General features: G+C 41.3%; 1 protein-coding gene across 1 annotated transcript in view; it reads left to right on the top strand.

Annotated features, from left to right (window-relative positions):
* The window catches only part of LOC149080909 (fasciclin-1-like), a 71,697-nt gene that overhangs the window by 41,966 nt on the left and 4,293 nt on the right, over nt 1-25,438 (top strand). Inside the window, exons 2-12 of the mRNA XM_089237591.1 lie at nt 6,073-6,220; nt 8,161-8,267; nt 9,947-10,131; nt 11,564-11,696; nt 18,277-18,430; nt 18,544-18,727; nt 19,627-19,783; nt 23,165-23,297; nt 23,434-23,581; nt 24,360-24,531; nt 25,307-25,430. Of these exons, the coding sequence (XP_089093717.1) occupies nt 6,073-6,220; nt 8,161-8,267; nt 9,947-10,131; nt 11,564-11,696; nt 18,277-18,430; nt 18,544-18,727; nt 19,627-19,783; nt 23,165-23,297; nt 23,434-23,581; nt 24,360-24,531; nt 25,307-25,430 (1,645 nt within the window). The remainder of the gene's footprint in view (nt 1-6,072; nt 6,221-8,160; nt 8,268-9,946; nt 10,132-11,563; nt 11,697-18,276; nt 18,431-18,543; nt 18,728-19,626; nt 19,784-23,164; nt 23,298-23,433; nt 23,582-24,359; nt 24,532-25,306; nt 25,431-25,438) is intronic.

Here is a 25,438-nt window from a genome sequence, read left to right as displayed (position 1 = left end):
TGGGGTCATTTAATGGGGTCCCAATAAATTTTGTAAAGAGGTCAAGCGCTCCCCTCCTCCAATAATCCATGAATATGCAATGCAACGCGCTATTCCACCTCCTGCGTACGCGATCGAGTCCCGTATATACGGGACGAGTGGTGATTTTTCAGTCTTCCCCCCCCTCAACGTTTTCTTCATGTCGGCGCCTCCGACTGGTACGAAAAGTTTTTTTTTTTTTTGGTCCCTTATTGAAGGGTTCTTAACTTTTCATGTTCCACGTACCTTTTGTGCCGATCAAATGAACCCCCCCCCCCGGACCGATTTTTTTCCCATTTGCTCACAGACCAAAAGTGTCAGGCCGCTTGAGTGATCTAGAGCTGTGCCACGGGTCACTTAAGTTGTCTGTAAATGTGCCGTAGGTCACTCAAGTGATCTGTAAATATGTCACGGGTAAATTAGGTGATCTGTAAATACGGCATGCATCACTTCAGTGATCTGGAAAAGTTGTCGCCGAATTCATTTTTACAGAATTAGGTTTGAGGTCGCGGACCACTTCAGATATTTACGAGGGCCACATTTGGTCCGCGGGCCATGGGTTGAGCATGTATGCTGTATTACTGTGTTTCCTCAAATTTTCTGAAAAAACGAAGACCAATAAAATATCTGAAGCAATTTGACGGACCACTTGTGTCCCGTATTACGGGACATTCCTGTATAATTTTCGTTGTTCCGATTTTTTTTTATACATTTGTCCCGAACGATACTTATTTGAATTTCCAATATTTACGAAAATCGTGAATACACACACCATGGCCCCCACATCCTGTAGCGGGGCCCCAGGCTGGGATCTTTTGTGGGCCCCTCGGTCAGACTTTTAACGGGCCCCTTCTGTAGCTAATTTATAGCGTGAAAAAGCAGAAAAATTATGATAATCGTGTGTGTGTTGTGGGGGGGGGGGCGGCAGCACCCCCGCACAACACACACACACACTGCGCTTCCATAATATAAATTATATTATGATAATTATGGCATAAGTTATAAATATTCATCTCACGTATTTGTCAGGTTTTTACATTTCGTCCCGTATTATTTTGGAATCGTAATTACGATTGGTGATTGTGTCTACCTCTGACAATGTTTTCGACGACAATTGGTGATGTCCCGTATTTTACGGATCATTATTCAAGATCCCAGTTTACCGTATTTTATTTTCCTCAAAGAAATATGGTCATTGGATCATTTGAATATATTTTACGTGAAATACACTTCCGCTTACTAAAATACATTTTTGTTTACTGTTGTTTTGTAGCAGTCCCTTGTTTCCGCACCCTTCAGCAATTTCAGCAGTCATAGGACCCCCACAAGTGGTGGGCTGGCAAGGCTCCAGCCCTGGGGGGCCTGGGATGATTTTCATTATTTTTGTTTTTTCACGCTATAAATTCACCATAAAGGGTCCCCCCATGAAAGTCTGGTCGGGGGGCCCGAAAAAGATCCCAGCCTAGGGGGGCCCTACCCCAGGATGCGGGGACCATGTTAGCAGTAGTTACAAAATTGCACTTAAGGCAATAAATTTTGAAATTTTTGTGCAAAATTCAGTGACATCCCGTATTTAGGATCGCCATTTCCCCCGCATTCTCCTCGATGATGTACGGCGAACCTAAACACGAAAGTAAAATTTAAGTAGAACACATACGGATAAAACTAATATCAGTTACACAAAGGATGAATAATCTTATCAAGTACGGACCACCTATGCGCATCCGTGGCCCGTAGCTTGAGAAACGCTGCCGTATATTGCACCAGCATCTTTGCCGGGGTCACCCAAGTCCATTTCGGGGTAATACCGCCCACTTTGAGCAAAACTTCTACAATTTTTTCCCGTCATTCGGTCGGCAAACGCTTAAGAAACCGACAGACATGACACACGTGAGGGATTCACCAGAGCATATCCCAGAACTTTTGACCAGGTTTTTGAACCCCGTGTATTTTCTTCCCGCTTTCATTTTCTTTTTTCTGTAATTTCCCCGCAAAAAAGAGAGAAAAATATTGTTCTCTTTCTTATGGATCAGCGAACAGCAAAAGTGTAGATAATGGAGGAGGTAACAGCGACAAAAAAAATCATCACAAGATGGCGATCGTATTCCGAGCACGTAATCCTTACCGACGTATAAAGTCACCTGTTAAGGAAAACGACGTATAATAGCAAAAAAAAAGAAAAGTGAGAGTTATATACGTATATACATATAAAAAGAAAAGATTAATACGTATGATATGTGCGGTGGAAAATTCTCGATTGTCGATCCGGGCATTTGGAATCTCTTCTGCCCTTAAGCCAATCACTTGAATTATCAGACGGGAACGGAGAGATACCTCTGTCTTTCCTTCGGTATTAATATTTGACGAATCACGTGATGGTTATGTGGCTTGGCTTCAAATACTTGGACGTCATTGGCAATTTTTTTTCCCCCGATATTGTCGTCTACGGAGACGCGTATCCTTGTGCGCGAATTCATTTTTAATATTCGTGAATATTAAATACATTGTCAACATTGCTCGGAGGAATTTCTGTACTCATTGCTGCCATCTAACCTCCAAGTTAAAAGTTAGAAATTAGCTACAAGTACCGTATTTTCCCGCGTATGATCCGCGGCGGCGCATAATCCACGGGCGAAATTTGAAGAAAAGGAAACAGAAAAAAAAAAAAAAACGTATATAAGGGGCCGTTCAAGTATTACATTATCATCGACGGGGTGGGGGGGGGGTGGTGGTTTCCGATTTGCTGACTTTTGATGACAAGGGGGGGGGGGTTTGGATAATGCTTACGTCATCAACCACCCTTTATGAAAATATGAGTTGGATTCAGAGGGGCAGAGCTGATGACGAAATTTTGCTGACAAGGGGTAGGGAGGAGGTCAAAAATGGCTAAAAATTTGCTTGCGTAATACTTGAACGGCCCCTAATCCAGGCTTAAAAAAATATACTATTAACAACTTACCTTGTGGGTTTCAATCCTTAATGCATTGGTAATCAATGAAATTTATGTTTACGAATCTTTTAGCATTATTTACACACAAAACAAAATTTGCAGTTCAATCAAAAACCTTCGAGTTCAAGGCTGTTTAACATCATTTTCTGCAGATTGTCCGCAGCGGTGGACATAATCCGCATTTTTTTTTAAATGTTTGACCACTTTAATTGCAACATGCAACTTAAACATGAATGGCAATGTAATAACATTCGCCGATGACACAGTTAATTACTTTACTCATCTGGCGATTTCCAATCTCTAACTAACTTAATCGATACTGATTTAATTAGAATTCGAAAATGGTTTGTTTCTCTAACGACCTACAGAATAAACACATCAAAAACTAAAGTTTATAAATTTCTCTTCCCAAACTCACATTCGTTTTAACCCTAATTAAAATTTTCACGATCACAATTATTACTGAAATTGTGACCTTGGCAATACCTACAATAACTTGGCGTATACGGGGTGATTATAAAAAAACTATCCCGACATATGGGCCCCCTAACTATCATACCATTCACAGAAACTGAATGAAATTTTGGCATAAGGTATTTTGAGGTATGCGCTCAAGAATGATATGGAAAACAACAGTGTCACTCTAACAGTTACGGTTACAGTGAGAAAATTTCGAAAATATCAAATGGCAACAACAAGTTTTTTGTATTGGAATGCGATCTCCATACTGAAAAACACTAAATAGCGTTGGAATGGCACCTGCAGCAGGAAAATCCCCGGAGCTAGGCAAGAAAAAAGGACTTTGCCGTGCACCAGAGCATTACCGTTCGTTTCATTCGTCACACCGTTTCTTCGATCCCAGCCTGATTAGTCCTCGCTCCACAAGGTCATGTGGAAAATTTGTGAAACACAATAAAAGGCTTTATTTTATGCTGCTTCTCTGTCCTTATTGGTCGTCCTCACTTTTAGCCTATCTACCGCCGGTGATTTTCATGCTACAGTTGCCGTTCGAACGCTATTTAGGGTTTTTCACAATGGAGATCGCATTCCAATACAAAAAACTTGGTGTTGCCATTTGATATTTTCGAAATTTTCTCACTGTAACCGTAACTGTTAGAGTGACACTGTTGTTTTCCATATCATTCTTGAGCGCATACATCAAAATACCTTATGCCAAAATTTCATTCAGTTTCTGTGAATGGTATGATAGTTAGGGGCCCATATGTTGGGATAGTTTTTTCATAATCACCCTGTACATCGATCATAATCTTAAATGGAAGTCATGTCGAGTTATCGCAAAAAAGATTATAAATTTTACTATCGCAAACCTTACTTGAATCAGTCTGTTGTGTTAACTCTTTATTACTTATTATTTCACCTCATTCCCAATATATGGCCTAACTGTTTGGGATTCCGACTATGTTGCAACACTTTTTCCTGTAATCAGCCTCCATAAGAGAATAATTAGAATTATAATTATTATTAATTAGAATTATTCTCTTATGGAGCCATCACAAATGATTTTACTACACCAGTGGTACTCAAACTTTTTGAAGCGCGATCCCCCTTTAGACGAAAAAGTAATTGGCGACCCCCTACATAGTCTGACCATATGTCCCGGAGAACCGGGACATTTCGATTTTGTTTTTTTGTTTTTTTGTTAGTAAACGTGTTGTCCCGGAAGCACTTTTCGGAACGCTTGTTCCGATTTTAATTAGGCGGTATTGACGTCCAAAGATATTCAGTTTTCCTAAATATCATACAAATATTTAGTCTGCTTTTGATGTACTTGGTGTCCATTATGCAAGATGGAAGTGTAGCAAGGTGTAAGGTCCTTGATTTCCGTATACAGGGTGATTAAGAAAGAACAATCTGATTTTAAAAAATTTACGATTTGAGGTATCCGACTACCTTTCTTGTCACTTTTCTTTAAAATGGTTCTGGAGTGAACTTTAAATACATTTTTTGATAGAAAGTGTCTCGAAATGGTCAAAACAGTGACAAATCTTGGTCTATTATATTTTCTATGGAAAAGTCGTTTTTATGTCAAATTTTGGGCAAAATTCATGTGATATTCGAAACACGATTGCAAAAAATTTTATTAATGAAATGCTTTGTGATTTTCACAGTGCATTTGGCTAGTAATGTTGCAGGTTATGAACCAAAATTTAAAGGATTGTTCATAAGTTACACCAAAATATGTTTGTGCACGTGTGGATTTTTTTGAAATTTCATCCTACATTTTGTCTATAAAATACTGTAATTCAAAAAATATATGTGTTAGACCTTAGATTTTGGTTCATAACCTCAACAATATACAGCAAAATATCACATTAAAATTTCATAAGGATGCAATGAATCAATTTTTACAAATCATGTCACAAAGTCAAGTAAAATGTCGAAAATAGCATTAGTCTTCGTAAAACACGTTTAAATTCTTTATTCGCGTATTACTTGTATGTAAAAACGCAACACTAAAGTGGACGTAACTTTGGTTCTAAGCATCATGTAAACAAAGCAAGGCCTGTTTTGGAATCACAACAAATAGGGCTTTCATAAAAACTAAAAAAAAAAAAAAAAAAAAAAAAAAAAATGAAAATCCATATTTTCTTCGAAAATGACGTTTTCAACGTATCGGATACCTTAAAAGAAAAGTCCGATTTCAAAAAGATTCTACTCTTGAAATCGATCATTAACAAAAGTTGTTCGTAAAATGTAGACGCATTCCCCCCTCCCCCCCCCGTATATTTACTGTACTTATCATTCTATTCCGTGTTTTTAATTTTAAAGAAATACACAATTTTGAAATCGGGTGATTCTCCCACGTCCTTTGGCATGACAGAGCCGATATGTTGATTATTGTACAAGTAGAATTTCATAATATCACATTGTATGATACATGGTAATCAGCTCAGCTGAATAAAATCATTCTTTAGTTCTAACATATGCTTAAATGAAAATAAATTTCCTGTTTGGAAGTTTATATTTTGGAGAATCTCTCGCGACCCCCTTATTTTATTAAACTTATAGGTTTATATTCAATGTTATCATGTCGAATACGATTCCAGTAATGTAATAGGTGTTGAATCGGTTATTTATTGCAGTTCCTGGAACTCATCAACCAAGATGAAGTGTTGAGGAAGATGTTGGAAGCATGGTCAGTAACGTTATTTGCACCAACGGATGACGCTTTCCACAAGAACAGGGACTGGATGCTTAGTACTAATGTTAAAATCGTAAACTACCATATCTGTGAGTACATAACCATTTTATTATCATTACACGAGATGGCACGACCACTGATAACAATCTATCTCCCAGGGTTGGGAGCTACAAACCTTAGAGGAGAGAGAGAGATATATCTTTATTTCTCCTCTAAGGTTTTTGAACTGTCGTGTCAAAAAAACCTCAAACATTGATTTTCAATATAAAAATTCCCATTGAAAATACACAAATTGATTGCATGTAATGTTTAGAGTAAACATTTTATACAAAGAATAAGTACGTAATGTAAAATAGCTTTCTGCTCTCTTCTAAAGAATGAGTTTGCAAGCAATTGTGTATTTTTTCCTTATAAAATATACAATTTGGAAAATAGAGCATAACATAAAAGCTGAAGCAAAAACCAAGGAACTGTTTGATATATTCTTCAATTCTAGATCATTTCAGACCTTCGAAAATTTATTCAACTGCTTATATGTGTTATAACGGGATACAATCGAATCCCGTTATAACGAACGAATTCCAGGTTACCTAGCATTGTTCCTATGTAAACTTATTTGGGGGATTAGAAAAGTGTTCGTTATAAAACGAGATTTTCGCTATAATGGTATTCGTTAAAAAGGGATTCGACTGTATATGTGTTGTATATTATATATGTGTTGTATAGATATAAACATCTGCTGTGCACTCCCTTTTTCATGCTTAAAAAATTCTTTTACACCATATATATAAGATGCTGATTTCTGTTATTATCTCAAATTATCTTGATTATCTCTTACTGATATTTAAATTACCCTAATTGTGTGCATAGTATCAGAATATATCTAGCAAACAAAATACTAAATTGTAGGACAGAAATGTCGTTTAATTAGGTAGCGCTGATTGTATGTGATGCTTAAGAAACTCCTATAACTTGTTTTTTTATACAACTCATTCAAGCCCCGCCGCAAGAGTAGGGCTGACAGGACCTAGTCCTGGGGGGGGGGGGGGTCCGGGACGATTCTCATCATTTTTTTTTACACGCTATATATATTAACTAAAAAGGGGCCCATGAAAAGTCTGGGAGGGCCCCGTGGCCCCCACAAGGGGTGAGCTGCCCAGCCCTGGGGCCCGGGACGATTTTTAGAATTTTTTTTTGCCTTTTCACGCTATAAATTCATCATAAAGGGGCCCCGCAAAAGGTCCCAGCCTAGGGGCCCTGCTCTAGGATGTGGAGGCCATGGGAGGCCCCGCCAGAGGCTTCAGCTCTAGGATGTGGGGGCTATGAAGCCATTAGCCAAGAAGGATGCTAACATGATGGACACGTGTGTCGTAGCGCTGTTCAAAAAAAAAAAAGAAGGAAAGCTAGAGTTGGTGCTCAGTGCTCTTAGTTCGAAACACAACGTGGACAAAGTCATCCGCGATGATTCCAAGGCTGCCACATGTGAAATGATAGGTTCACTGCAGCTGTTGGAACCAATAACCATTGAAAGAATGTCTGAACACTTATTTAGCCGCCATTTCTGTGAAAAAGTCACGCCAGCAGTGAGTGTTTTAAATAACGACTATGTGTTCAACGAGCCACCTCTCCTTCCCGGAGCTAACGACAAATAGACTAGGCCTAATTAAGTTATCGGCCAGCTTTGTCGAAAAAATGTGGTATTTCTATGAAAAGGTAAAGATTGGGAGAGTGTCCAGTAAAATAAGGGCATTGCCCCCCACAAGGGTGAGGCTGAAAGGGCTCCAGCCCGACGACCCCGGATGATTCTTTTTTCTTTTTTTTGTCCTGCCCATAAATACACTATTAAGGGGGTGCTTACCCCGCTAAAGATCTCAGCCGCCAAGGAGCCCTGCCGAATGTGCGGTGCTATGAATGTAAGTGACACGATCACCCTGGTGAAAACCAGTTACTTGTCATTTTTTTCAGAAGTTAGATGGTGATTATCGATATTATTTCGGATGATGGGATATTTTTTTTCATGTCGTTCCAGTGAATCTAGTTGCCAATAAAAGCTCGTTCCCGTTTGCTGCTGCGACATCATTGCCCGGGGGACCACCATTGTACCTCGGAATGAAATCGTCTTCACACGCTGAGAAAGTAAGTCCAGTATCCAGTATTGTATGTGTGTGTGTGTGTGTGTGATTATAAGACTTACACTATTTTTTGTAGTACAGTATTACCATCGCTTAAGCCGGGTTCAGACGCTGCGGGTGCATGGCCGTCTTAAGAGCATCATGGGGGCCCCCGGGCCAAGTCATTTTTCTGAGGCCCTTTACAGGGCAAATTCCCGAAAATTTCAACCAAATCTCATTTTTGTGAGGCCGCCGGTAATCGACTCACCGATACGTTAATCCCTGTGCAGTCCTGTGTCAAGGTGAAATCGACATCAGGGGAAAAAAGGTACTTCATTGTTATAACGGTCCCTTATGATTACAGGGATGCCCCTGTAAGTTCGGCTTCTCAGCAAATCTCATGAGCCAAGCAAAAAAAACGTGAAACCTAGCATCCAGGGGCTGTCCTGCAATCGTGATTTTCTTTTTTTTGGGGGGCGGGAAGGGGGGGGTCGCTACGAACCAAAAGCAGTGTTTTTTAATCTTTGGCCATATGAGGCCCTTGCGGTCCTGGGATATTTCAAAGGATCACGGGTGGAAATCAAGTTGAGTCGGGGTGGGGGGGGTGCATTACAGGCTTCTCAGGGAACTTCTTCAGGGCTCCTCTTTTGCCCCGCAAAGCGCTGTGAAAAAAAATTCAGATGTAGAGAAATTAAGCTTCAAGTAAAACATGGGGTACGGAGAAAAGTATGACTATCTTACAAAATCAAGCAGAACTGCCCGTAGAGTTGGGGCCGTCGTAACACATGCACCCACCCGGACACACCCTGGGGCCCTCCTGAGTGCATAGGAGGAGCCCCACGATAATGAAATTTGATACTTTGCTACTTTTTCCACGCTCGTGTTGCAACGCCTCTCCTCCCCGTTATAGCGATCATTCCATTACAACGACCTGTAGAATATACAAGTCCCAAATGATTTTATGGAACAACTATCATACATGTTTTCATTTTGATATATAACTTCAGATATAACGTCCGTTTTGACTCGACGAAGGGGTCGTTATATCGAGCGTCGACTGTATTTTGTTTTTCGAGAATAAGTGTGTAAATTTGTATACATGTACAGGTGGGGAGGGAGCCCCTAATGCTGCTAAAACGGCCCTGCATAGATCTACGACCATCTTAACACATGTATCCATCCAGACACGACCCTGAGCCTGATGTCAATAGTGGGTGATGAGATCTGGTATCGTGATGTGCGAGATAAAGTAAATACGTAAGCTGTTGCTTCCACCTAAAGAGTGGGGGGGGGGGGGTTCCAGAACATCTGTTTTGGCCGAGGACCCAAGGAGATTGAGGCTTCACTGCATAGAAACACTCTTTCCACCCCGCCCCGAAAACTCTCACTGAACCAGAATCAGGGGCCGACCCTTACTCCTGAAAATTTTCTTCAGTTTTTCTCAAAAAATCAATCTAATAAGTAAGAAGGGTCCCGCTCCTTATTGGAGAGGTGGGGGCCACGAGATGGCCACAAGAACAAAATATGGGCAAAAGAAGGAAGAGGGCATGGGCAAAAAAATGGTTAAGAAACGCCGCTATACCAACGAAGCATCGATAAAAACCCGTGGGCCACAAAGTGGGTAATAGCCGATGCGATGTTTGGTGTTAAATCGCGAGTTTTGTATATGTATATAGTAATCGGAACGAATACGAATCGTTTCAGGAATACTTTGCGAACAACGCCAAAATCATCCGCACGGAAACGTACCGTTCCAAGGACGGCGCGGAGCAGCTTCTGTACGTCATCGACGAAGTCCTCAGCCCGTACCAGAGCAAACCTTTCCCACCGATGGACGCTTTCAATCTCGTGCAATCGCCGGAATCGTTCAACGTGCGACAATCCTCCAGGTATGACGTCATTTTATGCACACACTGTACGTTGTGTACACACAATCATATATATATATATATATATGCCAATACTTACATTCGTCTTTTGTTTTGCCCAATTGCTGTATTTTTGGTGCCTTTCTTTTTAATGTAAAATCTCATAATTTCAATGGGATGGAATTATCCGTCCGGAAAATTCACCGAATGGAAAATTCACCGACAGCACTTCGACATGAGTGAATGAATGAGCTCACTCACTCAACAGGTTACTCACTCAATCACTAGGTAACTCATTGTCATGTACTCACTCAATCACTAGGTAACTCATTGTCATGTACTCACTCAATCACTAGGTAACTCATTGTCATGTACTCACTCAATCACTAGGTAACTCATTGTCATGTACTCACTCAATCACTAGGTAACTCATTGTCATGTACTCACTAGGTAACTCATTGCCATACACTCACTTTCAGACTCACTTGCTCACTAGGTGACTGATTGCCATGCACTCACTTTCTGACTCACTTGCTCACTAGGTCACTCACTTAGTAGAGCGCTCATTATATCACTCACTTGTTCACTAGGTCACTCACTTAGTAGAGCGCTCATTATATCACTCACTTGCTCACTAGGTCACTCACTTGATAGAGCGCTCATTATATCACTCACTTACTAGGTCGCTCATTATATCATTCACTCATTATATCATTCACTCATTATGTCACTCACTTACTCACAAGTTCACTCAATCACAATTTCACTTACTTTGCTCACAAGTTCACTCAATCGCAATGTCACTAACTATGTCACTCGATCGCTCTCTCGGTAGGTCACTCACTCACTCACTCACTCAATAATTCGGTCGCTCATTAGTTTCTAGGCCACCCACTTACTTACTAGATCGCTCACTTTATTAAATGTATTATTCATTCACTGGGTCACTCATTCTATCACTCACCAAATTTGTCGCCCATTCTGTCATCAACTCTTTAGGTTGTTCCCTCTGTTACAAACTCAATCACCTGGTCGCTCACCGTGTAACTCGCTCACTCACTAAGCCGCTCACTCTGTTACTCCCCAAGTCGCCTTTTATCACTCACTCACGAAGTCACTCATTCTGTCACTCGCTCACTCACTAGATTACTCAGTCTACCACTTTGTAGCTCATTTTATGACACTCGCCCACTCATTCACTAGGTCACTCACTCACTAACTACTGTATCATTTTACAGGCTCACTCGGTCGTTCTTCGCTCGCTAACTTAACCGCTCACTGACTCGTATCGAACGGCCGTCGGTGAATTCTCCCAGCGCTGAATTTTTCCAGAGGTGAATTTTCGTCGGTGAATTTTCCGTAAAACGAAATTATATCTTAATTGAAAATGATTGTGAATTATTGTATTGATCTGAAGACGTTGTGAAATGTTCTCTTTTTTTTGGCCCCGCAGTACATTCTTCTCGAGGCTAAAAGAGGAAGGGCTGCAGTCGTTGTTCGAACGTGAGGGCAACCATACCTTCTTCATTCCAATCGATCCAGCTCCTGCACAGAGCGCTCGTATGAAGCAATCCATTGACTCGTGGGTGAGTGAGCTCATATATACTATACTATACGCATGTTAGATAAACACGCTCATCACGTGAGTGACTACAAGTCCAACGTTGATGGCTCACAATAATTATCTCAGTTCCATCCAGAGGCGGATTTATGGTTTTTTGCCGCCCTTCTCCCATTCTATGTATAGTCTAATACACACATCTCCAGTATGTGTTCGGCCTTAATTTTCTTGACCGAGCGAACCTAGAGACACGCGGGCTCTATCGCACAGGGCGATTTAAGCGCATTGGAATGGGGTGCCTCCGAATATTTATTGAATATTAAAATCACGTCGCCGGCCATCACTCATGCACTAAATGAATAATCTAAATAAAGTTTGACTGGGTTATGTGATAGAGATGAATACGCGATAATGTATATCGCGTATATTGTGTGCCAAACTTGGCATAATTGCGCCATTGTGATATGGCGCCATGGTAATATGGTTATAAGTGTTTCAATGTATGTTCAGTGTGTTCGGTCAATGTATGTTCAGTGTGTTCGGTCAATGTATGTTCAGTGTGTTCGGTCAATGTATGTTCAGTGTGTTCGGTCAATGTATGTTCAGTGTGTTCGGTCAATGTATGTTCAGTGTGTTCGGTCAATGTATGTTCAGTGTGTTCGGTCAATGTATGTTTCATGCGTAAGATATTGAATACCATATTGAGTGCATATGTTTTCACACTAGACGAATTAATGCCATTGGATTAGAAGATAATATGGTTTTATGGGCACCCAGTAGGAACCCCTGGTATGTTTTTTTTTTTTTTTTTGGCTTAGGTTGGGGATAAGCTAGGGCCCCCCGGGAGAGGAGACACAATGATGACGATGTATGGCACAGCTCTATATGCAACCATTTCGCACCACTGACATAGGGACATTTAATTTTTAAAGAAAACATCTTGAGCGGGATTATCGCTCATTCAGCGTCCGATTAACAGAACTTGTCGTATAGCTCAATGGGCCAGGACGAGGCTTAGATGATCACATGGGGCAGGTGCAGTCGTGCACACACATCGCCAGTCAGTACCAGCAGCTAATATAATCAAATATATGGAAAATAAAATGTGTTAAATAAAATCAATCACATAAAATCAGCAGCTCGCTCGCTAGGATGGATACTCCTTTGGTTACTCTAATACTGACATGCAGGGCTGGACCTCGAATCCTACGAACTACACGGCCGCAGAAAGGCGTCAACTGAAGGGGTCAGATGGGGGGGGGGCGATTTTTAGGTTTTGTTTTAAGGTGGATATTTATTAGAGAAAAATTTTACTTGTGTTCGCTTACACTTGAAAAAAAATGTGCGGAACCGGCCCTACTGACATACTCTCTAGGTCACTCTTTTGGTTATTCGTTCACCTGGTCCGCCACTCTATAGATCACTTGTTTTGGTCACTCCTCAAATGGGTCACTCCATATCCGGTCCTTCTTTTGGTCACTCATATGCACAATGTCCTAGTTACTCACATGTTTACACAATGTTTTGGTCACTCACATACTTGCCTACTGGTTGTTGCCTAGTTGCAAGTTGCCTACTAGGTAATACTTTTGGTCGCTTACTTACCTAGTTCCTCGCTCTTTGCATCACTTTTTTTGGTACACGAGTACGTTCAAGCTCTCTTGCTCACCCACATTATGCTTGTTTCAGTCCCTATGCTCGCACACACTCTTTAGGTCCCTCGTGTGGTGCCTCACTTACCTGGTTCCTCTTTTGGTCACTTACATGCTTGCATACTGTTTTAGTCACTGACATGGTTGCATATGTTTTAGTCACTCACATGGTTGCATATGTCTTAGCCACTCACATGGTTGCATATGTTTTAGTCCCTCACATGGTTGCATATGTTTTAGTCCCTCACATGGTTGCATATGTTTTAGTCCCTCACATGGTTGCACATGTTTTAGTCACTCGCATACTTGTATGCTGTTTTGGTCATCCACGTGCTCTTTAGCTCAAGTCAACACTGATCTTAGTCCCTCGATCTTTGATGGTTTTGCCACACTTCTCCCATTCTTTTCTTGACCACTACATTCGTTCCTCAAATTTACAACCTCTTTGCTACAACCCACAATAAACCACCCCCATATAAATACGCTTCTGATTCCACCTTAGACCTTTTTAAATGCGAGCCGAAACCTATTCGTTATAATAATTTAACCATTCCACCTTTATAATAGCCTTCCACGCCTACCAATAAAATTACTTTCTCTCAGGATAACAATCCTTGACAACCTCAATCAATTGAAATGTTTACAGCTTTCCCTAACAGGGCTACCTAACATCTGGCCATGGGCACCTTCCAAAGATCCTAGCCTAGGGGCCTTGCTGCAGGACCGGATTTTTCTGATGCAGTATTTGACTTATCTCCAAGAGATTATTTCCTCTCTGTCTACTACCCTATCATTTAGGATCCACTCACGGATCCATTAACGCACGGGCTCACCCGGGATAGCCCAGCAAATTTTGAGCTCCCGTTGGATTTGTACTATACCCATCCATGGCGTTCTAAGATATTCCTTTTTTTACATGCGAGCATCAATATACAGTGCGATTTAAATTGTTTGTCCGTAGGACTATCTTTGCATTGGAATCTAGGCATTGGAAGCATCATAAGCATACTTCCAATTACAAATATTAACAAGTGACAAGTGGTTTCTCGAAGTATCGTAATATTTTGAAGGGGTCGAATGCATAAAACAATGAAGACATTAAATTTTTATATAGTCCCCGTGTGCTAAAACTTCCGATTAGCGAAATACGTATCCTGCTAAAAAAAAATTAATTTGCGTAAAATTACATTTTTTTAAAAAAATGCAATATTTAACGAGATATTGAAGATGGAAAATTATGTTTTGGCGACCCATCGCTGCGCTCGTGCAAGTCTGTTTTAGGCATGAAAATCTCCATTCTTAGGGGCTCAACTACTGACCATTTTATTATGCATTTTTAAAGGTATCGTGGCTTTTCATCTCTCACGCTGTAGGACGCTCCTCGTCCCGTCTTGGGAAAAATTATTTGGAATTCTGAAAATTATATAGTTACTAGCTATAATACCCGGCGTTGCCCGGGTTTTCTTCAATGAGGCTTTTTGGATCACGTGATATCTCCCTCTTTCTTTGAGAGACATACAAACTGTGTCCAAGTTAACCAATATGGCGATTGCCCGCGCGACTCATGAAAGAAACAAATCTAGATTTAAAGAAACGTAGAAATGAACATTTTTTTCCTTTTTTAAAGGAAAAAAGGGCGCTAGGTAGTTAGTTCGATCCCCCCCCCCTCCCTTTTTGACCTTCTATTAGTTATCCATCTGCCTGTTAAGCTGTGGAATTTCTTCAATGCACTTTATGGGCCCATAATTAATTTTAAAACAACCTGTAAACTATATGAATTTATGCAGTTGAATATTAAAACATTAATTTTCATGCTTGAGAAGATATAAATGAAAAGTTGAAATCAATGTTATTGCATGAATATCCAACTCAAAAGTAGGTCTGGGCCTAATTACTTCATATTTAATTTTCTGGGCTTTGTATATCTCTAAGCGAACTCAATATTTCAAAAATCGAGTATTTAATACAATTTTTAAAATTATTGATGTGACAGAAAACATCACCAAATTTCCGCATTTCTACATTAAAATCGGCAATTTTAACATTGATTTCTATGGTGATCATCCTTTGCCTGTCCCTCAAAGTGATGCTGATGATTCAAAAAACTCTCATTCCTGGGATTATTGAATAAAGTGGCAATCCATTATAAAGGCATAAACTATTATACATATACTGACAGCGTTGAAGAAATGACAAACCGTTGTAAAGGCATATACACGTCTGAAACGCATTGCTAGGGAACCACGGTAACCAAAGTAAACGTTCGGAAAGTGATTGTTGAGGCCCAGAAACCATTGTTGCCCGTCAGTTTTTTTTGCTCATTTGGGGCATTTGCCCCGCTCGGACGAAATTTTAAAGTAGCCTATCGTTCAAGCCGGGTCGCATTTGGTATATATGCAAAATTTGGTGACGATCGAACTACCAGACAGATACCCACGTTAATATTCCTTACGGAACCTCTAACGTAAAGGGCATCTGTTGGAAACTATAACTTGCTGTGAAATGTCTCTTCAGAAAATGCTGGAAACTTCGGTTGGTTCCAACTCCAAACCACCAATCACATGAGAAACGCAAATGATGGTTACAATGTGAAACAATATCACTGTAAAGGTGTTTATTCATTGAAATTATCAAAGCGTTATCAATCTACCTTATTCGTTTAGTTAAATGACATTTACAGTTTTTTCTATACAATTTTTTACACATTCGGGACCAATAATCATTGAAGATAAATGCTGGAAACGCCATTTTAACACAAACTGAGTGTCATTTAAAAAAAAGACTTATTGCAATTGAGAATGCCACACTTCTCTTACGTCAATGGTTTCAAAGACAGTCCTGTGGACGAACAATTTGAATCGCGTTGTACATGTTAACGGTACCAATCCGAAATGCAACATCTACGAGAAGCATGAGAATGCTATCGCGCATCCGGCAATAGCTTATGTGCTAGATTTTCAGACGCTAATAATAGAATTTACCGTTTCATTAGGATAAAAATATTTTGTTGTTTTATATTCATAAAAGAAAATAACTTTTATAAATTTATTATAAAAACTAATTTTATAACTAACCATTATAAATTTTTACAAAAACTTATAAATTTTAAACGATCAAATAGTAGATTGAGATGAATTTGATGATAATAAAGAGACTATTCAAATCATATTCGTATAAATTTTTATCAACAGATGGCGTCGACAGCAATTTCTGCTGAATGGATATAAATTCGGATATATTCATAAATTAAGAAGTTAGAATGATCAATTTCTTTGTAGTATAATGCCTTTAACGACTCCTCAACTGCACGGTTGTTCAAAATTGGGAAAATAAATACAATTTACGGAGAACGAGTTTGACCAACAATGGATCGTTGATAGTAATGTGCCTAAAAAAACGTAGCGGAATCATCGTCCCCCACATCTAAGCTGGGGTAGCCCAATGGAAAGCCCATACTTGGTCAATAATTTAGGAAAACAGTTTCAGGAGATTGGATCCATTGGATCCAGGGCCGGGATATCATTCCAAATTTGAGGAATAAGTGGTCAAGAAAACTATAGTGAAATAAGGGAAAGGGGGGGCCATATACCCGCCTCTGCATAGAGAGTGAGTGACCTAAAGAGCAAAGGTGCTTAAAGACTGAGAGCTCATGTCTGTGAATGACCGAAAGAGTTACGCAGAGAAAGTGTGTGAGCATGGGTGTTTCCTAGAGAGTATGTGAGCATGGGAGTCACCTATTGAGCGAGGAATCGCGTCAGTGAGCGTTCGAAAGAGTGACCTAGAAAGTGTGTAAGCATGGTAGTGACCAAATGAGTACCTAAAGTATATAAACATGTAGTGATCGAAAGTGTGACCAAAAGAGCAAGTTTGACCCCGCCCCAAGGCCAAGAGAAATGTGCAGGTGGATCTGGTGCCCCGAACAGGGCCGGAAGGGGCAAGCACTCATTCTGGCACCCCCCTTGCAATGTTGAAGGAGAACTTAACGGGTGAAATTTGCATCCCCTTTGGTCTAGCACCCGGGGGCACCAGACAATCTTGCTCCCCCTCTTAGTTGCGGCCCTGGCGCCAAGCGCTGGACACAATACCTTAGTGCCAGAATGGCGCAGTAGTACGATACTCGTCTTCCACTATGAAGGTTACCACCAAGGTCCATGGGTTCGAATCCGGGCATGGAACATCAGACGCAAGTTCTTTCCCTATCCAGCCTGGGGTGGACCCACCGATGGATGGAGCCTTCATTTCCCACCCAACTCCGCTGGTTGGAAATTGCCGTATGGCGATATATATGACCGGAGTTGGTGCGCGGTAAAGTAGTAGGCGCTAGACACAAAGGGGGGGGGGATCTGGTTCAGCGCCTAGGCCCGGACCGCAACTGGGGTGGGGGAGCAGGCTCCTTCTTTTGAAATTATTCAAAATTACACGAAGAGCCATAATTCACGCTTGCTGGGTGAAAGAGTATTTAGTTGCGGCTCTGGGTAGATAAATCGGTTCTCTTTACCCCAAGCAGCCCCCCAACATTCAAGTCCTGGGAGCAATTTGCAATTTTTGTCGCTGAGCAGGGGGCGCTAGCGTTCAAATTTATTGTCGAATATTTTTTTTTATCAACCATGAATAGTAGTCATTCTCTGATGCGAATGTAAACCTTGCTTGCACCAGGGTGTTCCTGGACACTGGGGGATTGGGAAACCCCTGGCTGTTCAGAATGATAGAGATCCTAAAGGCTTGGGAGAGAACTTCCAGGAGTGCAGTTGGCTATCAGTTTCTTTCTTTGAGCAATATTCGTCCACATGCAGCTGAAATAGTGGACGAATGTCACCAATGATAGGCCGCGATACAGAATTGAAAAATTCCAAGAAAACCATAAGTAGTGCTTGGATGTATCCAAAAATCTCGTTTAATCTGGATTTAGAGTATTCTTATCGATTCATGAGTTCATATCGTTTCGATTCAAAGGTGGTACGAGGTCACGTCATCCCGAGGAATCTGATATTCACCCGCCTGTCTTCTCCACAAGACACCTACAGGTCCGATTCCTACGACAACGAAATCCACATCGAGCTGTCGATTTTCGATAGGACCGCGCAAGACCATCACGAGGATCATTCCAGTAAGCATTATTAATTAATTATCTCCGGCATATCGTTACCATCCTGTGCAATGTGTTCTGAAACTACGTGTGTTAGTGTCCGTACTAATGAGCTATCTTGGCGTATTTTACAGTGTACGCGCAAAGCAACACGATGTTCAGCAGTTACGGCCACAAGAAAGGTATCGTGCGGGCGAGGATCGTCCAGGGCAACATCCCAGTGAAGAACGGGGTCGTCCATTTCATAGAGCAGCCTCTGATAGTCATCAGCAACAGCATCTGGGATTACATCAACAGCGAAGAGGACCCTCGTTTGGAGTAAGTCACTGATATCGTCGATGTGGGAAATCGTCCCGGGTCAGGGTCTCCCAGTACTCTGCCGCTGGTAGTAAAATGTCAAGACGAAAAAAATCTTCCAAGGAAATCTAGGGCCGCAAATGACTTTTTCGTTCAGCGCGTGCAATTTGAGGCGCTGACGCCAAAGAAGGAAGAAAGGAAAGGTCCATAAGTAACCCTGTGAGTGAAGAAAGGGAATAAAAAATTTCTCCACACACACACATGCGCGCGCATCAGGCAGGGGATCCTTCAGCGATTCTGTGAGCTGGATGAGAAAACAGTTGGCTTACTTTCACGTTATCGCATGTGCTGAATGTCATTTGGTAAAGGGGTCCGTGGCCTTCATCTCACTGGCGCAGAAAAAAAAAAGATTGGCGAGAGAAAAAAGGAAACAGTATTTTTCCCCCTCCGTAATTGCCCGCGACTGGAAGGGAAAAATTTTCCCTCACGCTCCTCATGATGTGAGCAAGGTTGCCATATTTTAGCGACTTCTGACATGTGGGTAATGTGCGCGTTTTCCGAATAAGTACTTTGTGACCCTGGATTCCGTTGGAAAAATTGTTCATCTTGACCTGAAATATCATCTTAAAATTCTGGGACACCCTGTGTTACGGCCGCAACTATATGCTTTATTATCAGGGACAAGCACGCATATTGGTGCCCCATTATAATGTTGAAGATTTACCCCCAACTCCGAGGCTAAAAGATGGAAAAAGCCAGCCTTATTTGCGGCCCTGCCCTTTTATACTATTCTCGTATGCCCTACTAGTGTGGGTCGAGTAAAGCTTGAGTACATATAGTATACAAGGCAGGTCTACTATAGAAGATGACTGTACATGATTTTTTTTTTTGATGACTGTACATGATTTTTTTTTTTTCAGGGAATTCAAGGACCTACTGAACAGAGCTCCGGAATTCCAAGACATGTTGATGAGTGACGAAGAGAAAACGCTGTTCGCTCCATCCAACGATGCCATACGACAAATACCTCGCGAAATCATGAATCCTGTCAAGAGCAATGTCACGGCTATAACCGAAGTAATTATCACCCCACCCCATGTTTTTCCCCCAATTGTGTTTGTTGCATTTTAATTATTGTGATTATTATTTTCTTAACAACAGAATGCATTTACATAGATTACCATAAGTATAAACCGATCCGGGAATAAGTGTCTTCTTTGTCCAAGCTTTTTTATGATTCATACAAACTATTGAGAGCCACGTGGACCCCATTCATTCTCTTCGAATGTTACGGGATTTGTAGTTTTAATGAAGACTGTTATAGGATGCAAGTTATGCGGTAAACTTAGTGGCGTATTTACAGGGTGGCTAAGCGGACTATAGCCCAGGGCGGCAAATTTGAGGAATGAGTTGTCAAGAAAACTAGTAGAGCTGGGAGAAGGGCGGCGAAATTTGTATAACCCTTTATAAATCCCAGGGGGCCAGGTCAGTCAGTGACCAAAACAGTGACCTAGAGAGTGAGTGAGCAAAAGAGTAGCTTAGAGCGTGAGCAAGTATGTGAATGACCAGACGAGTGAGCTAAAGAGCGAGGGACCAAGTCAGTGAGTGATCTGGAACTTCTGCAAGTATGTGAGTGGCCTGGGGCTTCTGCAAACTAAAGCGTGTGCAAGTATGTGAATGATTAAAAAAGTGTGACTTTAAGTCAGTTAATCGCTGTGATGCGTTAGTGAGTTCAAAGTGGCCGGCCGCAGTGCAGCGAGGCATGTGGTTCATGCATGATGGCGCCCCTGCACATTTTTGCGGTGTTGCGTAATCACATGTTACTTGTTATTGTGCTTTTTGTCGTTCCAGCGTGACGTCGAAACCTGCGTGCGTTTTTGTTTTTGCGATTTTCACCCTCTCAACGTGGTTTGCGACACCCTGTTCCGTTGCAATTTTTTGTTTGTTCCTCTTGATGCCTACTAACAACCCTTTGAGTTTGTCGGTCCATTAACAAATTAACACCCTGTATAATTAAAAATTCCGATTGAGAGATCAAATGAAACCTCGCGAACTTGCCATCCGCTTAAATCGACATGTTCATCGATACTTTTGGGGGTGCCGAGTTATAGAGGTCCGACTGTATACAGTCGAATCCCGTTTTAAAGAATACCGTTATAGCGAAAATTTCGTTTTAACGAACACTTTTCTAATCACCCTAGATAAATTTACACGGAAACAATGCTTAAAAACTTGGAATTCCTTTATAACGAAATTTCGTTATAACGAAGTGATTTCTCCGGTCTCTTGGAGTTCGTTATAACGGGATCCGACAGTATATACATATCTGATTGCAGATCCATTGATGCCGTAATAACGGGGAACCGAAGCAACCATAGTCAATATTTCGAATTTTTCTTGGAAGTTTTTCACTTTTACAAGCATTTGAACAACAGTCATCTATCCGCGAATACCGAGTTCCGACCGCACCGCTTGCCTGATTTTCCCCGTGTCAGACCAGCACCACCTATAGAACAAGGCCTCCGCACGAAGCTTGTGACGTCAATGAAGAAGGCCATTTCTCCTATTGCCATTGGATATACCGCAAAAAAAAAAAGTTGAAAGATATCGCACGCGTCGGGCTGCTATATCCAATGGCCATAGGTGAAATGGCCTTCTTCAGTGACGTCACGAGCTTCGTGCGGAGGCCATGTTCTATAGGGGGTGCTGGTCAGACACGGGCATTCGCTTCTTGCCCAAATTGATTTGCCCGTGTATAGCACGGGCATCGTAATCCTTGCCCCCCAGAGGGCGCTAACTTTTAATGAAAAGTAAAAATTTAACTAAATATGCACAAACGCTATGGTTTCATGCGACATTCGCCTGCAGGAGGTGACACTAGATCATGTAGTTTTCATTCCACACACACACACAGGCCCCTTCTTCAGAAATTTTTTTTCTCTCATTGCTCCCGACTCATACTCAAGTGACCCCCATAGGAGCCTATGTTAAATCTGTAGCTTCCATCGCCCCGGACCATTCCATCGCCCACCAGCAAGGGCATAGCGAGGGTGGTCCCCCCCCCCCACTGGAATGTGTGAAAATGGCCGAAAAAAATGAAAAAGATGGCCAAATTTATTGTTCCATCACTTCGGTCCCCCCCCCCCACCTCCCGAAATGAAAGTGGTTACCCCTCCCGAACGAAATTTTTGGCTACGCCCCTGCCCACCAGGGAGCGATATTGCCCACTTTCGAAAACACTGCATTAGATGAAGTGGGTGCGGACTGCTATTATAGCAGTTTTTTTGTCGAACATTGTGTCTGCGGGGCCCGTTCAAGTATTACGTCAGCAAATTTTTCGCCATTTTTGACCCTATTGTCAGAAAAAGTCATCACCAATCTGACGTCCCTTCCCCCCCACCTCAGCAAAATTTCGTCATCTCTGCCGCCCAACTCCTATAACATATATTGGTGGGATCAGAGACGTACGCGGGGGGGGGGGGGGGGGGGGGGGAGGCGATTATTTCTTTAATGCAAAAATATTTTGAAAAAATATACCTTTACATGTTATTCTTATCGATTTCTGTTAGTTTCAATGCTATTTGAATTCTTAGAGCTCAAAATTTCTTTTTAAGAAATTAATTGCGACCCACCCTCTAAGCCATATGTGGTAAACCCTTGGCCCCGCGAAGCAAATGTGGTCCGGGGGGGGGGTTATGTGATGTGCCCTGTCCCCCCCCCCAACCTAATTTTGTAAAAATGAACTAAGCGGCACATTTAAAGATCGATTAGGTGACCCATGGCACAATTCCAGAGCATTTAGGTGGCCCGTGGCACATTTTCATATCACTCAAGTAGGCACATATATACATTCACTTCATATCACTCAAGTAGGCACATATATACATTCACTTCATATCACTCAAGTAGGCACATATATACATTCACTTCATATCACAGTTTCATATCACATTCACTTCATATCACATTCACTTCATATCACATTCACTTCATATCACATTCACTTCATATCACATTCACTTCATATCACATTCACTTCATATCACATTCACTTCATATCACATTCACTTCAGCGAACCGGACACAGTTCCAGAACACTTAAGCGATCCGTGGCACATATAGAGATCCCTTGAGTGACGCATGGCACATTCCCAGATCACTTGGATCCGCGAAACATTTAGAGATCACTAAAGTGGCTCCGTAGGGGGAGGGGAGGACTTGTCAATACGGATAATGTTAGTTCAGGTGCCCACAAACTATAGCTAAAGATTTTTCCTCGTTTTTGGCGCACCGAGTAAGATGTCATCAACAATATGATGATGACGTCCGTCAGCATCATTCCAACCCCCCCCCCCCCGTCATCAAAACACCTACAGGAGTAGGCCTCGATGCTGACTTAATACTTAAATGACCCCCTATATAATCTGCCCATCTAACGAACGTTCTTGTACATTTCAGTTATTGAAGCTCCACCTGGTCAAGAGCTCGATCTCTTCCGACGACGTGTACTTCGACCGTGCTCTGGGTTGCATGTCCAGGGGCAACTGCAACAGCCTCAAATTCCGCGTCGTCGGCAGCGAGCACAACAAGAGTAAGTCGTTCGACCACCACACGCATGACCATCGCAATGATAATACGTAATGGATATAATGATCACATAATAATTCTGTTGTTCCTCTATGATATGACAATATAATTATTATTATTTTTTTTTTTTGCTTCGACAGCTCTGATAGTTGAAGGGAAGGTTGTCCAAGCGGCGGCGATCCAATCCGACATCGGAGCCGTCGACGGAATCGTCCACATCGTGGACAGGGTCCTCGGCGTCCCGTTCCAGACCGTTTACAACAAGCTGCAAACCGATCCGGACCTCAGGTCAGTCAGTGCAGTCGGTAATTTTCGATTTGAGCCATGGCGATGCTGTAAACTATGCAATATTTCTATATTAGTCTCTGAATGTTTTCAATATTTTAGATACTGATTTTGCATAGCTGCCAAGTCTCCCGAATTTTAGCTTCATCCCTCGACCTCCCGAAAAGTTCTTAAATCTCCCGAATTTTTACGAAAATCACCAAAAAAAATCCCTAATTGTCCCTAAAAATTCTCTACTTCATTTAAAAAAAATCCCCGCTTATGAAAACAATCCCTAAGGAATTTCTTGTGGGACACACGAAGCCTCTTTTTTTGTCCTTTCGAAATGACGTCAAACGTCGTAAATTGGGGAAATTCCCTTTTTAAGGAAGTTTTACAAACCCTCTGATGGTAACAAGAAAGTTGTTTGCCTTATCGTGCAGGGAAATAGCTTAGTAGCCAATAGCTTAGCAGCCTCCAATTTCACTTGTTTGTTGCGTAGGGATTTTATTCTCTACGCTTTAACTTGGGAAATCCCTATTTTATTTGGAAAAATCCCTTTCGTATTTATTAGGGAGTGGTTTCAGCATAAAATACGGGTTCGCGCGAAAATCTCCCGAATTTTCATTTTCAAAAGTTGGCAGCTATGATTTTGTTATACTTAGGTTATAGGGAACCCTTATATAGCGAGATTCTCGTTATAACGGACACTTTTACTCAACTGATACTTTTATTTCAACATCATGATGGGTTTTTCCCCTAAAATGATAGCCTCGTTATTCGATTCTTATTCATTCTTCAGAATAACCTACGATCTCGGAGAGCAAGATGCGTGGGGCGAGTTGCTGGACAAGCACGGCAAGCATTACACGTTCTTCGCCCCGAATAACGAAGCCTGGGCTAACGTCAGACATCACATGCCTACCGAATACAAACAGTTGACCATGGGTTCGATCCCATACCACGTACACAAGGTAGTATTTGGCACCTTGATTTGTAAAATTCTTCGAATACGCAGTACGCATTATGTTACCGTAAATGTGATAAATCGGTAATTGTACATAATAACAGGTTATTATGCATACTTACCAACGGTCTAGGTAAGTTTGATAAATTTATCACTTTTTTTTTACCGAAGATTATGCATAATATATGCATGCATCGTCGGTAAATTTCAAAAATACTGAAAACATAATGATACAATACATGTATGGTACGATTGTATGGTACGTACATGTATGGTACGTATCATGTGTGGTACGATTTATCATGTTTACCACCGACGTGACGCTTGGGTAGTTATGCATAACTGACGATAAAAGTGATAAATTTAAGGAAATTTATCAAATTTACCAATGACGCTTGGGTATTATGCATAATCGCCAGTAAAGGAATTAAATTTAGAGAAATTTACCAATGACGCTTGTATATTATGCATAATCGCCAGTAAAAGAATTAAATTTAGGAAAATTTATCAGATTGACCAATGACGCTTGGGTATTATGCATAATCGCCAGTAAAATAATCAAATTTACCAATGAATCTAGGGCGCAATGCGTAATCGCAGATACAAGAGATAAATTCAGGGAAATTTATCAAGCTTACCAAAATGCTCAGTAAGTATGTATAGTAACCGGATTTATCGCATTTACCGTAACACGTACAATTCAGTGTAAAATTACAGACATTGGATAAACGATTAAAAGTATGTGCGTGCGCGTGTAATGAAACGATTTGGTTGTTTTGTAGATTCTGGACAGACACTTGGTTATCAACAGAGAACTCGTACTGGACGATGATTCGGAAGATTCCATCGACGTGCAGATGGTCCACGGCAAGTTCAAAATTCATAAGGAGTACAGATCTGGGAAAAGTAAGGGC

The sequence above is a fragment of the Pholcus phalangioides genome, unplaced genomic scaffold, assembly GCF_987345545.1.
Source record: "Pholcus phalangioides strain wild (caught in Gottingen) unplaced genomic scaffold, Ppha-v1.0 ptg000010l_1, whole genome shotgun sequence".
NCBI classification, from domain to species: Eukaryota; Metazoa; Arthropoda; class Arachnida; order Araneae; family Pholcidae; genus Pholcus; species Pholcus phalangioides.
The sequence above is the reverse complement of the archived record's forward strand: the minus strand, read 5'-3'. Positions and strand labels throughout refer to the sequence as shown.